A 14,826-nucleotide genomic window follows, 5' to 3' on the forward strand; every position below is an offset into this window, starting at 1 on the left:
TTGTTTCCTTGGGGCATTTTCCCCAAAGTCAGATTAACAAGTCAAAGGGCAGGAACAATTTTATAGCTCCTATTACATATATTGCCATATTGTTTTCCAGAAAGATTGAGCTAATTTGCCACTCCACCATCAATGTATAAAGCACAGCCCCAGTTTTAGATAGTTTAGACAGTCTGGGCACACATGAAAAGTATAATTACATTTTTACCCTGAGGCCTAGCTGTAAAGATAGCTCTCCTAAGTAAACTCAATATATGGACTTTGAAATTATAGAACTGATAAGGCATGAATTTTGTTCTTCAGAATGTGGAGGCTTGAAGTTAGGGACTTTTGGGGCTGGACCATGTGTGGTGTGGAGGTGGAGGGTCCCTTTGGACCAGTGTGGTACTGTGATTGCATTCTTTTGAGATGTTGGTAAGGCCCAGAACAAAGGGATGGGAGAGAACCAGGTCCCAGTGTTGCTGCTGCTAGGAAGGTCACCAGGTGCAAGGAATCCTAGAGGGCTTGGTGGAGGTTGTAGGATAGTGGGTGCACTTTGGAGTCAGGCGTGCAGCAAAGAAGAGGATGTCTAGTGGCTGTCTTGTGGCCACTAGTCAGTGGGCCAGGTACTCCCTGGGTAGGGGCTAGCCAAAGGCCTTCCTTATTAAAAATGTCAACTCAAGGGTGTTAGGGTGATTTTTTGCCTTTGTGACACAGCATTATCAACTTTATAATGGAAGTCAATAGAGATTATACTTTCTGTGGAAATTCTTTTATTCTGTAAGGATGGACTTGCCTGGTCTATAACGATTTTTTTCCCTGTTTCTGACAAGGGAGAGACTTAGACATTTCCCTGAGAAACAAATTTCCCTCATTGCTCATGCATGCATTATCCCTTTGCCAGCTTCCCCAGTGACTTGCAAAAATTCCATAACCTAAGTACTTGCACAGAACATGTAACAGCACATCATAGGACTGGACCTGGAGGGTACTGCAAAAGACACATAGATTCCATGCAATTCAGAAAGGCAAAAACGGACAAAGATAAAGTCATTGATAAATGTTTGGTTGTTTAAAAATTATTGTATGTGTATATTTTCAAGGGAGTAAATGGAATGAATATTATACCAGAAATTCTAAGTCATGAAGTTAAATGGAAGTTGAGATAACAGATTGTTTTAGTTTCCAGGTCGCAAAGTGCAGGTAAGTATCTGTTGGCAGAGAAAGGTGAGAAACCTTCAGATGCTAGCAGTGGGAAAGGAGAGAAGCTGACCAAGGCTGTGAGGTGACCTATTTAGGGATTTTTATTTAAATTGTTAATTGAGTTTTTTGTGGTAAAGTATATATAACAAAATAGGCCACCTTAACCAATTTTGTTTTTTGTTTTGTTTGAGACAGGGTCTTTCTCTGTTGCCCAGGCTGGAGTGCAATGGCACCATCAAGGCTCACTGCAGCCTCAACCTCCTGGGGCTCAAATGATCCTAATATCTCAGAGTCTCAAGGCATGCACCACCACACCCAGCTAATTTTTAAAGTTATTTTGTAGAGACAAGGTCTCACTATTTTGCTCAGGCTGGTCTTGAAGTCCTAGGCTCAAGTGATCCTCCCACCTTGGCCTCCCAAAGTGCTTAATTGTCAGCTCTATTTCCAAAACTTTTTAATCACTCCAGACTTTAGGAATTTGTTTCATAATTGGTTGTCTCAGAATTTTTAAGCTTAAAGAAACACAGCATTCAAACCCTTCATTTTTTAGTTTCAGTACATGCCATATGTTAGGGTTGATTCTACTAGTTGTATGTCTCTTGTTTATCAATTTCCTTTAATCTTTTCTGTTGCTGCATGTTTGGTTGAAGAGGGCATCCATCCAAGTAGGGAAGGGAGGATATTGTTCTGTCAAGGGCATATGAGTAGCTGTGTTCCTCTGCTGAGATCTCCAAAGCAATTCTATTTGTAGGAGAACATGGGTAGTATGGTTTCCTTTTGCTTATTTAATGTATTTTAAAATTAAAAAGCAATATTATACATCAACAATCTAGAAAAAAATTTAAGAATTTGTCATGACTTTGAACATCAAAATGATTCTTTTTGCATATTTTTTTACATACGTCTTTGACATAATTATTATGCATCTAACATCTACGAATAGCTTGCTTTTTTCATCTAACATATCACTTACAGTTTCTCATTTTCCTCAATTATGTTCATAATAAATAATCCAAAGAATGCATGTAGCTTAATTTATATAACCATACTATTTTCTTCAATATTTAGATTGTTGAAATTTATAACTGTGTAAGTAAACATCTTCAGACATCTTCTTTCTATAGTTTAACTCCTTCATTTTAGTGTTTGAGAGGGAGACACACACACACACAATGCCCACACATATCTTGTGGGCAGTGGCTCCTGCATTTTTGGTGACAATTTGGTAAAATCAGTGGTGATGTGTTTTTGTAATTATGATAAACATCAGATGGATGACAAATGCTTGACTTGGTTACAGGTTGTGAAAATCTTGGAGAAGCATGACCCCTTGAAGAACACCCAGGCAAAATATGGGTCTATCCCTCCAGATGAGGCCAGTGCCGTGCAGAATTACGTAGAACACATGCTCTTCTTGTTGATTGAAGAGCAAGCCAAGGATGCTGCAATGGGGCCGATTCTGGAATTTGTGGTCTCTGAGAACATCATGGAGAAACTTTTCCTTTGGAGCTTGAGAAGGGAGTTTACTGATGAGACTAAAATTGAGCAGCTAAAGATGTATGAGATGTTGGTCACCCAGTCGCACCAGCCTCTGCTGCACCACAAACCCATTCTGAAGCCTCTGATGATGTTGCTGAGCTCTTGTTCAGGAACAACCACCCCCACTGTGGAGGAGAAGCTGGTTGTCCTACTCAATCAGCTCTGTTCCATTCTTGCCAAAGATCCATCCATTTTAGAACTCTTCTTCCACACTAGTGAAGACCAAGGCGCTGCCAACTTCCTCATCTTCTCCCTTCTGATTCCCTTCATTCACCGAGAGGGGTCAGTAGGCCAGCAAGCTCGGGATGCATTGCTCTTCATCATGTCTCTTTCTGCTGAGAACACCATGGTGGCCCATCACATCGTGGAGAACACCTACTTTTGTCCAGTAAGTCTCTCTCCTTGGCATGTTTTCCACTCACTCCCTTTTTTCTCTTCTGTTGCTAGTGATGAATACTTTCTTACTCCCTTTTTTTCTCCCAGTAAGTTGTACTTGGCGCTTCCTATGGAAGGATGTTTAGAGGAAATCTTTGGAGGGAGCAGACGAATCTAAGTTGAGATGCTATTTGGCTGAGCAGCATCAGCTCATCATAAGCCAACAAAGGAGGCTAGATGTGTTACCATTTTTGGTTAATTTTTACTGCATTAAGAATGATTTTAGTTGTTCCAGGAGCATATCCTGAGAGATTGGTAAAACCTGTGCTTTCTGATTCTTAGCTTTTCAGGTTGATTTTGCTCCAAGGAATCATGGCATGTGATAAGACCTCCACTGCTAGTTTCACAAAGTAATTTGTTTCTCAGCAAGAAAATGACCACTAGTTTTAGTGTATTTTGTTGTCATAGGAACATGGTGGGGTGGAGTGGGAGTTCAACAGTCAGTTAGTGTGCAGGGGCCACGCTGACAACACCAAATGCTGGCAAGATGTGGAGGAGTAGAAACTCTCATTCGTTGCTGATGGGAATGCAAATTGGTACACTTACTTTGGGAGACAGTTTGGCAGTTTCTTACAAAACTAAACATACTCTTGCCATGTGGTCCAGCAATTGCACTCCTTGATATTTACCTAAAGGAGTTGAAAACTTATGTCCACCCCAAAACCTGCACATGGATGTTTATAGAAGCTTTATTTATAATTGCCAAAAACTTGGAAGCAACCAAGATGTCCTTTAGCAGGTGAATAGACAAATAAAGTGGGGATATATGCAGATAATGGAATATTTTTCAGCTAAAAAGAAATGAGCTGGTAAGCCATGAATAGATATGGTGGAACCTAAATGCTTATTACTAAGTGAAAGAAGCCAATCTGAAAAGGCTACCTACTGTATGATTCCAACTATATGACATTCTGGAAAAGGTAAAACTATGGAGACAGTAAAAAGATCATTTTTTTCCCCTGAGCACTGGGGCAGGGTGAGGGATGAATAAGCAAAGCACAGAGGAATTTTATGGCAGTCAAATTACTTTGTATGATACTAGAATGGTGGGTACATGTCAATATACATTTGTCCAAACCCATAGAATGTAAAACACTGAGTGAGCGCTCATGTAAACTATGGTTTCTGGGGTGACTATAATGTGTCACTGTGAGTTCATCAGTTGTAACAAATGTAGCACTCTGGTAGGGGATGTTGATAATCCGGGAGGCTGTGCCTGTTGGGGCAGCGGCTATGTGGGATATCTCTGTACCTTCCTCTCAGTTTTGTCATGAACCTTAAACTGCTCTAAAGAAAACCTCTTAAAAACGGCAGTTTTGAGAGGGAGCTGTACGAGGTTTGGGTTTTAGCTTATTTGAATTGTTTAATTCAATTGTGTAATTCTGCTGTTAAAGGAGAGCAGGTATTGTAACAAATCAAAATATTCAGGTGGTTCACTTGATCAGTATGCAAAAGGCAATTTAGAAAATACCATTTACAAAAGCAACATAATCATAAGATATCTTGAAATAAATCCAACAAATACGTGAAAGGCCTTTATGGAGAAAATTATAAAGGGCATAAAAGATCTAAATAAATGGAAAGCTCTGCAGCTTGTAGATAGTGTATAGATGAGACATTCCTGCAAATTATAAAGTTGATGCAATTTATGTTTTAAAAAGTTTTTATTATGAGAAAAAGTAAAATACAGAAAATTTAAAACACTAAGATGAACATTGCACACCACCTAGATTCAAAGTTGTTAATATTTTGCCATCCTTTGGTATTTTATGCTTTTATTTGTTTTTGTTGTACCATTTGAAATTAAGTTACAGACATTAGATACTTTAGTCTGTGTTTCCTATGAATGGGGATATTCTCCCACATAACCACAATACTGTTATTGTACCTAAGAACATTATACAATAATTCCTTAATACGATCTAGTATCCAGTTCTCCTACTGTGCCCCAAATTACTTTCCTAGTTTTTTTCTCCCCCTTTGTAGAGTCCAATAAAAGATATCCATCTAGCTATCAGGTCTCTTTAGTCTCCGTTAATATAGTAACAACCTGCCACTTTTCTTCCCCATGACATTGACTTTTTAAGAGACCAAGCCATTGTCTTATAAAACACCCCACATTCTGGGTTTGATTGTTTCTTTTGTAGTTTGACTTGTCCCTAACCCTGCATTTCCTGCAAATTGGACTTAGATCTACATGCCCAGTTAAATTTAGGTTAAATATTTTTGGCAAGGTTACTTTACAAGCGATGCTATGTACTTATTGCATTACAGCAAGGGACCTGTGTTAAGTTGTCCCACTATTGGTGATGCATTGAGATACCAGTTAATACTTATCAGAGTAGTAAGTATTAAGTGGTAACTGTGTTGTCAAGAGTGAAAAAAACAAGAACTTTTGAGAATATAAATTGGTATAGTAACTCAGGAAAGCAGTATGTCAATGTTTGGTAAAACTGAATATTTGCCTACTGTGTGATCCTGCAACTTCCCTTCTAGATATCTGGCTTGGAGAAATCTGGCACTTATTTACAAGGATACATATACAACGATGTTCAATAAAGCAGTGATTTGAAAAACAGAAAGATATAAGTACGTGAAGTGAAAGATAAACTGGTTTATTCATACATCAGTGGAATACTTTTCAGCATTCAAAGTGTATGAATCATGTGTATTATCATGTAACTATATGTATGAACAGCAGTAAATCAAAAAACATGTTGAATTATTTATTTATTTATTTATTTATTTATTTATTTATTGAGACAGAGTCTCACTCTGTTACCCAGGCTGGAGTGCAGTGGCGCGATCTCGGCTCACTGCAACCTCCGCCTCCCGGGTTCAAGTGATTCTCATGCCTCAGCCTCCCGAATAGCTGGGACTACAGGCGTGTGCCACCACGCCCAGGTAATTTTTTGTATTTTTAGTAGAGACAGAGTTTTACCATGTTGACCAGGCTGGTCTCGAACTCCTAACCTCAAGTGATCTGCCCGCCCAGGCTCCCAAAATGCTGGGATTACAGGCATGAGCCACTGTGCCCATCCAGAGTTTACATAAAATTTTAAAACACAGAATCTTAGTGTATGCTGTTTTTTGGATACATATGTATACAGTAGAAGTACAAAATAACCACAAGGATAATAATATATGCTAAGTTCAAGACTGTGGCTTTTTGGGGGTGAAGGAAGGAGAAGGGATGGTAATGAGATTGGAGTAGGGTGCAGTTCTATTTGTAATTTTTATTGTTTGAAAAAATCAGAGTGTTCTGAAGAAATTTTGGCAGAATGTTAAAATCTGTTAAGTCTCGGTGATGGGTTTCTATTATGTTTTATATATTTTTCATATTTCATAATTTAAAAATTTAAATATGACAAGAATGGACCATTTTTAATGTTTAGATTTCCATTTAACTGCGTCATAAGCAGGTTTTAGTTGAGTGTTGCTTTTATAAAAACATATTTTAAAACACTGTACAGATCATTAAAGTTGGAGGGAAAACAACATCTCCAGCTGACCTTGTTTGCTAGAATGGAACACGAGCTTCATTGTGTTAAGTTGCCCCTCAGGATAGATCCCATAATCTCATTTGCACCCAGTTTTCTATAATTACATCTGACAACATAAAAAAAAAAGGCCTCTTTATGTTGAAGATAAAAGCATACTCTATTAACCATCCAGCTAAGGACCACAATTGAGAAAAAGCTTTCTCTAATTAGTATGATTGTCAAAGTATGTTAGCATCAGGCTGTTGGAACAGTAATGACTCTTTCAGGAAATCGGACCACTTTTGGAAACCTTTACTGTTACAGTTGATAGGAAGAGCTTGCTGGTTCTGCTGCCTCATAGCTCAAGATGTGCTTTCCCGGGAAAAGAAGGAGAATGAAGATACTCTAGGGAACAATTTGGTGCCAACAAAAGGATGGGGACTAAATGACCCTGTCACTTTTTTTTTAAACCAAATATTGATGGTTAAGCCCATGCCACTGTTATATATTGGCAAATGTAGAAAACAGTGTATACATAAATCAAGTAATGCAAATTAAAGCAAGCGACCTTTAGGTACACAGCCGCAGGTAGAATGTTATTTATCCCATATCCAAAATTTATGAGGCTTTTTGTTTTAGCAAGTTGTATCAAATAGTCCCTACCAGGTGTTATGCTGCGAGCTTCAGACTAAAGCCATCTGCCAAAAATCTTTGTGTTTGCTAAAATTAACCAGATATCATTAGATGTTTAAAGTTAAACATTACTTGTTCACTGCTCTGTGCATGTCATCTTTCTTTTTTTTTTTTGTATGTCATCTTTCCTTCATTGGAAACATTTCTGTGTGTAAAACATTATGCTAATCTTGGTAGATGCATTATTTTCTTTAATCCTGGCAATAACTTAGTGAAGAAATGGAAATTTAGAGAACTTTAATAACTGCCTGTCAGTGGCAGATTCTGGTTCAAAACTGCATTTGTCTGATACTAAAGTCCTTGGTCTCAGCAACTGCCACACTATACTGCTGCCAGGGAAGTTGTTTGCTTTTTTGTCTGTTGTTATCCTTATGGTTTTACATGGTGATTAGTTTCTTTTAAAGAGATTCTTGAGGGAAAATAAGTGAAAAATAAGTGCAAATAAGTGAAAAATAAGTGAAAAATGGGTTAATGCTTAATGTGTTGGGAATAAATAGAATGTTTTGCAATTTTTTTGTGTGTGTGGATGGGAATCCAAGAATCAATGAAAGGCTAAAATAGTGGATGGGAATTTTATTTTAAATGAGCTGTTGAATATATCTATATTTAAACTTTTTATAATTTAATTCTAAGTTAAAAAATGAAATTTAAAAGTAAATAGAATGTGCCATTCATCTCTTAACCTAGAAAAGTTAGCTACAGACCTGTTGGAATCTTTCTTTTTCCTTATCCTGTTCCCACAGCACTCCGTATCCCCTTGGGTAGTAATTATCTTTCTTGCATGTATTAGTTTATCAGCCGTCTTCTCCATCTTTCCTGGCCCAACTTGTTCACTACTCTTTCCCCAGGACCAATCTTGCATATGTCTGACCCAAAGTCTGTGTTCTAGAAATATGTGCAGTCTGGGTGAATGAATCTGAACTCTGAGCACAGTCTAGGAAGGGAGGATATAAATACCATAAAGATTTAGAATCTTGTTTCTAAGACTATATAATCCTCTTTATTCTGCAGAATATTTTCTCCCCTGTTTCTTTGCCATTCTGAAGGAGATAGCAGAGGCACTTTTTGTAGTGGCAGGAACATGGCAGGACTTCTTATTCAGCTGTCACTTCTGTACAGACAATGTCCTTCTGTTCCGGGAGTATCCTTATGCATAGAGAGTATCCTTCTGTACAGGGACTACCTTCTGGATGGGCAGGCTTCTGTTCACATCTCAGCCATGCCCTTTCACAATATTCATTTTAAAAAGTGAATATTACATATGTGTGATTTTTAATTACTGTCACTGATGTATGTAATTTGAAAATTAATGTTGCTATAATTATATTGATATACTGAATAGTTATTCCCAGCTTTTTAGTCAGACAAATTAAGCCTGTCTTTATGAATTCATCTTCAAAGCCTCAAAGTGGTTAAGAAATCAGGAGTATGAGGAATTAAAGCCTTTGTTCTGTGGTTAATTTAGCATGAGTTAGCAAATGTAATTGATTTAAAAAAATGTGGCATCAAGATTAGATTTCTCTTCGAGGAAAACTTTTGGTCTCTGTTCTCTTTTGCCAGAGGTTTCTAATTTATAAGAAGCAACTCATTTGGGTCACATTCAAAACTGGAATTAAAGTGATTTGTATGGGTATGTTCACTTTAAATAGGGGACATTCTCCTTTGGGACCAAAGATGCCCTGATTTTTTAAAAAGAGATAAATGTACTGTCTTGTTTACGGTTGTATTTTCCGTACTTAACATAGTACCTGGCCTGAAATAAGTGTTTGGTATTTTTTTTAATGAATAAGTAAATGAATGAATGATTAAAGGTTGCCAGGAAATAGAACAGAGAAATGTATATAATTTTTTTGATTTCTCTAGTACTGAAATGTTTCATCTGTTTGTCTTCTTGTCCTTTATACTCCACTGGGGGCTCCTATACCATCTCCCCCACCCCTCCTAGGCCCTCCCATGACTTCATATGGTCTCTCCATGTTAACATCTGAAACTCAACATACCTGACTGGACAAATCATCCGTATCTCCAGTGTGGACTGGAATGAACAAGTCAGACCAGGAGAGATGGAGAAGATAGGCAATACACTAATACATGCAAGAAAGATGATTGCTACACAAAGGGATACAGAGAGTGCTGTGGGAACAGGACAAGGGGAAAAGGAAGGCAACAATAGGTCTACAGATAATTTTTTTCCAAGTTTAACACACCTAGGCCCACACCTCCTTCTGACTTTCTGTTTGTGATGCCAGGCACTGTGGATTATTTTGTCATATCTCATCTGTCTAAATCTCCCTTTCCTTTTCTGTCTGGTTCGTATGGCTTGAGGTCCCATCTACATGTTGATGGCTCCGTCTCTAGCCCAGAGCTCTCTTTTAAGCATCAGCCCCACGTATCTGAATACTGGGCTCTCCATTTGGATGCCCCACACGCTCCTCATGTTCTCCTATAAAACCCTGCAGGATCTGATTCCCGTTTACCTTGCCAGCCTCTTTCTACCTGTAATTCTGCACTCTAACAATACTGCGCTTCTCTTAGTTCCTGGAAAATACCATCTTTTCTTTCTCCTTTGAGGTTTTGTATATGCTGTTTTCTCTGCTTGGAATATTCTTCCCCCTACTCTTTTTCTGGCTAACTCCTACGTACTCTTCACCAGCTTAGATATCACTTCTTCTGAGAATATTTCCTGCTGCCAACCCTCGAAATCTGAGTTAAGAGTCTTTTGTACATCCACAACACCATATATTTTCTATTATGTATTCTGAGCATTTCTAACACTGTTTTAATTGCCCATTAATCTCTCATTAGACAGTGAGATTAATGAGTATGTCACTATTTCTTTTCTGGGCCTGCCTCATTATATTTTCTTGAATGTTTCCATCTCATTCGAGGCCATTGTCACCTCAGGGTTTGTGCTAGAGCAAAGCCTTTTGTAGCTGGCCTTTTTTTTTTTCTTTTGAGGCACTCCAGCTCTGTCGGCCAGGCTGGAGTGTAGTAGGTTCAATCTCGGCTCACTGCAACCTCCGCCTCCCAGGCTCAAGGGATTCTCTCTTGCCTCAGCTTCCTGAGTAGCTGGGATTACAGCCTCGTGCCACCACACCCAGCTAATTTTTGTATTTTTAGTAAAAACTGGGTTTCGCCATGTTGGCTGGACTGGTCTCAAACTCCTGGTTCAAGTGACCCACTCACCTCAGCCCCCCAAAATGCTGGGATTACAGGCATGAGCCACCACCCCTGGCCCCATAGCTGGCTCCTTTGCATTCAATCTGTGCCATCCCTGGCCATCTTATACATATCTAGCAAGTCAGGATCTCCAAGTTGCTGCTTAGTCAGTATCACTTCCCAGCTGGGAGGCCTCCAGTACTATGAAATTCTTGCATCCCTGGTTTGATATTCCACAAGGTAAAATCAACAAGCACTCAGCATTAAGTATGTAATCTTCCTACATTTCTGTCTCTATTAAAGGCATCACCATTTTCTTGGTGACCAAGTTGGGTAAGTTGACAGTTTTGAGTTCTTACCCCACTTACCAAGCCCAAAGGCTGTCAATTTAAATTAAGGACCAGAACACTAAGGGAGGAAGCAAGCCCTAAGAGTTTTGGATTAATGCCAGACCGATAGATGTCATGGTTAGATCACCCTCATATTCACCTTCCATGTGATGCTCAAATTTTATTTCCTCCTCTCTTTTCCTAGTGCTGATGCCTCCGTGTAGACTCACTTTATCTCTGCTTGAATCTTGTCATCACATCTAACTAACTGATTGCTGACCCCCAATTCTTTCTCCTTGCTATTGCTTGTGAAGATCAAATGAGAAAATATACGTGGAAGTGCTTTGTAAACTGCAAAGATACAGCTGTCAGTTATGACCTCAAGCATGCAAGGAATTGCATGGAATCTTTCTCATAAAGCTCATGGTTCCAATGTATGTGACTTTCTGTCCTGGACCACCTCAAAACAGGAGTTTCTCCTCTAGACTGGGGTATGTGCCTTCTCTGTATTTGCACTTGATGTATTGTACTATAGGATACTGTTTATGAATTTGTTCCTCTCCTGAACTTCTTGAGGCCAGAATAATATTTTATTCATCTTTGCGTGTACTCCTCCTACACCTAGCCCAGCATAGTGCGTGGCACGTGAGAGATGAGCAACCCATACCAACTATGTGAATATTATATTAGCCAGATAGTTCTGATATTGCCATTCCTTCTACCAGAGTTGTCCTTCCCTACTGTCTTCACCTGTTTGCATCGTTTTTAGCTGGGTGATGGGCTCTTATACCTTTAATACCTTGCTACTTAAAGATATAGTTTTGGGACCAGCAGCATTGGCATCACCTGTGAGCTGTTAATTGCAGGTTGAGAACTTTGGAAAAGCATTTATTTTGTTTTTATTTCTGAATACAGGTACTTGCAACTGGGCTCAGTGGTCTCTACTCTTCCCTGCCTACAAAGCTAGAAGAGAAAGGCGAGGAATGGCACTGCCTTCTGAAAGATGACTGGCTTCTACTTCCTTCTCTTGTCCAGTTCATGAACTCCCTGGAGTTTTGCAATGCAGTCATACAGGTACCAGAGCACAACAAAGGATCCCTTTGCTATGGCTTCATTCAGAGCACAAGCATTGCAAAGGATTAATTTTAAAACGTTCATTTTTTAAAATGTTAATAAATGTTTATGGAATATTGGTGCTTTAAGCCAATTGAATGTCCTTGAATGAGTGAAAATGTTAGTTTGTAGGTTTCTGGAAGTTTTAACTGAGAAAAAAATGAGTAGATTTTCTTTATCTTCTTTATAAATTAATTCTGTTTTGATTATCTACTTAACCATCAAAAATAAGTTCAATGCCTGACTCATTAAATAGATATTTTTAGGTTTCTAAGTACTCCAGATTATACCGCTTTTACTTCAAGGTCTTCTTGGGAATTTACAAAGGAGAACACTTTGTTTTGCTTAATGGCGCATACTACATAAAGAATATTGTTATCCCGATTGAATTTAGAAGAAGTTAAGCATTTTCATTGGAACACAAATTAAATTCTCTTTGAAATTGTCCTGTTTGGGAGAGGAAAAAAGCAACCACTGAATTCTTGTGTATTTGGCTTCTTGATTAGATTTTTACTTTTAGATTTCTTGTTACTGTTTTCAATAAAAATCAGATTTTAAATATATTTAAGGATGTGGTAAGTTTTCATAAAAAATATTTTAGTTCCATATAGCATAAATATTACCTTAATATTAGATTTATTAAGAAATCAAGTTTTCTTTCTTTTTTTTTTTCTTGGCCTTTTTTTTTTTATTATTATACTTTAAGTTTTAGGATACATGTGCACACCGTGGTGGTTTGTTACATATGTATACATGTGCCATGTTGGTGTGCTGCACCCATTAACTTATCATTTAGCATTAGGTATATCTCCTAAGAAATCAAGTTTTCTTTATAGTGATTGTAGGATGAAAGATGTTAGTTATAATCTGTTTATCTACCAAATAAAGAAATACCTTCTGGAAGAAAATACAAGTAAATTATTTTAGTTCCATCTCATTTTTATTGCTAAGTCAAAGAAAGTTTTATTTATATATAAGAAAAATGGATTACATCTTATTTTTTCCTTTAATATTGCAGTCTATCAACCTATCAACATTTTCTTGCAGAAGTTTGTGGAAATAAAAAAGATGGAACTACTATTAGTTCTTCCCCAAAAATATACACACACAGAGAGGTTATCAGTAATTTAAAGATCTAGCTTCACTTTCCTAGAAATTGCTTTTTACTTTATTGTTTGACTTTCTTTCTCTTTTTCATTTTCTTCTTTTTTTAAAGAAAGAGAAATAAAGCTAATGGGCATGGTAAGAACAGGGAAATTATATTATTTCATACTGTATTTTGACATTGAAACCATATACTTTTAAGATTTTTTGTTTGGGGAAGACTACTGAAAAGGTTATTTATGAAAGATATTAGTAGAGGGTTATCCACACTAAACATATTTTGGAAATCAAATATGAGAAGTATTGTACCTCTGATAATGTTTTCCGCTTTTGAATATTATCTATTTTTCTGAAAATATTTTTAAATGCCTTTTCTTTAATATAAATGACTATCAGGAAATACATATTTAAAATGAGAAAATGTTTTCTGCTAGCAAAATAAATGTATTTAATTGTTTGTTTTGACAGTTATACTCAGTTTTTAAAATTAGTTACAGGTTGAGATGTGATTTAGAAGAAAGTAAGGGGCAAAAAATTATACTTTCCAGTTTGTTAACTTTAACAAACTGGATATATTTAACACACTGGATATGGTATGTATAAGTATGAATCCTTATACATACTCAGTCTATTTATTGTCTTTTTTCCAAACACACAGTTTAAAATTACCAATATTATGTTTGAAAGTTCAACTTCTGCGGATTTTAACCAAGCTGTTTATACTGGAATAAGCTATTTGAAAGGCTTATATGACAGTATGAGGTCTGATTTGTTCTTTAATCACAGAATAAATGGCCAAAATGTGGATTTCCTTTTTGAATTCAGGATGTACACAGAATTGTTTTATTTTAAGAACTGAAGATTGAACTCTTTGCCTTTTTCATGCCTATATGCCTCTCTCTCAGGTGGCTCACCCCTTGATTCGAAATCAGCTTGTCAATTACATTTACAATGGATTTTTGGTACCAGTCTTGGCTCCTGCTCTCCATAAGGTCAGTGATTGGCTCATGTAATCTTCTGTCTCTATAATACAAGTGATGGACACTGAGGAGGGTAAACACAGTGTAATTGATTTGATGGTGATTTTAGCCTGATTTTTCTTCTCATTCCGTCTATATTTCTTAGCAATATCAAACACAGGTATTAAAATGGCCACAGCTTAAACTGATGGTTCTATCTGGTGTCATAGAATACAGTATTGTGAGTGTCAAGTAGGATAGTCAGCCTAAAGGAACATTGGCAGATAGACTCTGACCCTGTGCCTGTTTCACTTCGTGGGCAGTGGCAACTTGGAACTGTCAAGATGTTCTCCAAGGCTGAGTCTGTCATAGAGAATGCAAGGTCTGCCGTGGGCATGGAGAGGAGCAGTGGTAGCACAAGTGCCATAGATTTGCCATCTACTTAATAAAACATAATTTTTTATTGTAACAATTTTGTGACAGCAAAAATTAAAGTGAAGCCAAGTTAAGGTCCCATCAAAGGTTGGCTGTCTCATTAGCACAACTCTGAATTTCTTATGACTCTCTCATTTTGTATAATAAATCAACTGATATCTTTTCCATTGTGAGCTGTCAGGAGACACTCCTAGGCCTAGAATTCTGATTTTCTGTTTTTCCTTCACTAAGTAAAGAGACTTGTGCAGTATTTAGTTCAGGGGATCTTTGTCAAGATTTTGGAATCACACCTCTAGCAGAGACAGAAGCAAAGAGCAACTTGATCATATGTTGTTTTGATGGAATGCCCAGCATTCTGCATCCTGAAGTTCAATTTCTATGGACTTTTATTTTACA

At 37.5% G+C, this 14,826-nt stretch overlaps 1 protein-coding gene across 5 annotated transcripts in view; it reads left to right on the plus strand.

Annotated features, from left to right (window-relative positions):
* The window catches only part of FHIP1A (FHF complex subunit HOOK interacting protein 1A), a 258,783-nt gene that overhangs the window by 163,132 nt on the left and 80,825 nt on the right, over positions 1 to 14,826 (plus strand). For all 5 annotated transcript variants that reach the window (XM_034959259.3, XM_055111917.2, XM_055111918.2 and 2 more), the window contains 3 exons: positions 2,483 to 3,109; positions 11,735 to 11,893; positions 13,942 to 14,028. In XM_034959259.3, the coding sequence (XP_034815150.1) occupies positions 2,483 to 3,109; positions 11,735 to 11,893; positions 13,942 to 14,028 (873 nt within the window). The remainder of the gene's footprint in view (positions 1 to 2,482; positions 3,110 to 11,734; positions 11,894 to 13,941; positions 14,029 to 14,826) is intronic.

The sequence above is a fragment of the Pan paniscus genome, chromosome 3 (genome assembly GCF_029289425.2).
Source record: "Pan paniscus chromosome 3, NHGRI_mPanPan1-v2.0_pri, whole genome shotgun sequence".
Lineage (NCBI taxonomy): Eukaryota > Metazoa > Chordata > Mammalia > Primates > Hominidae > Pan > Pan paniscus.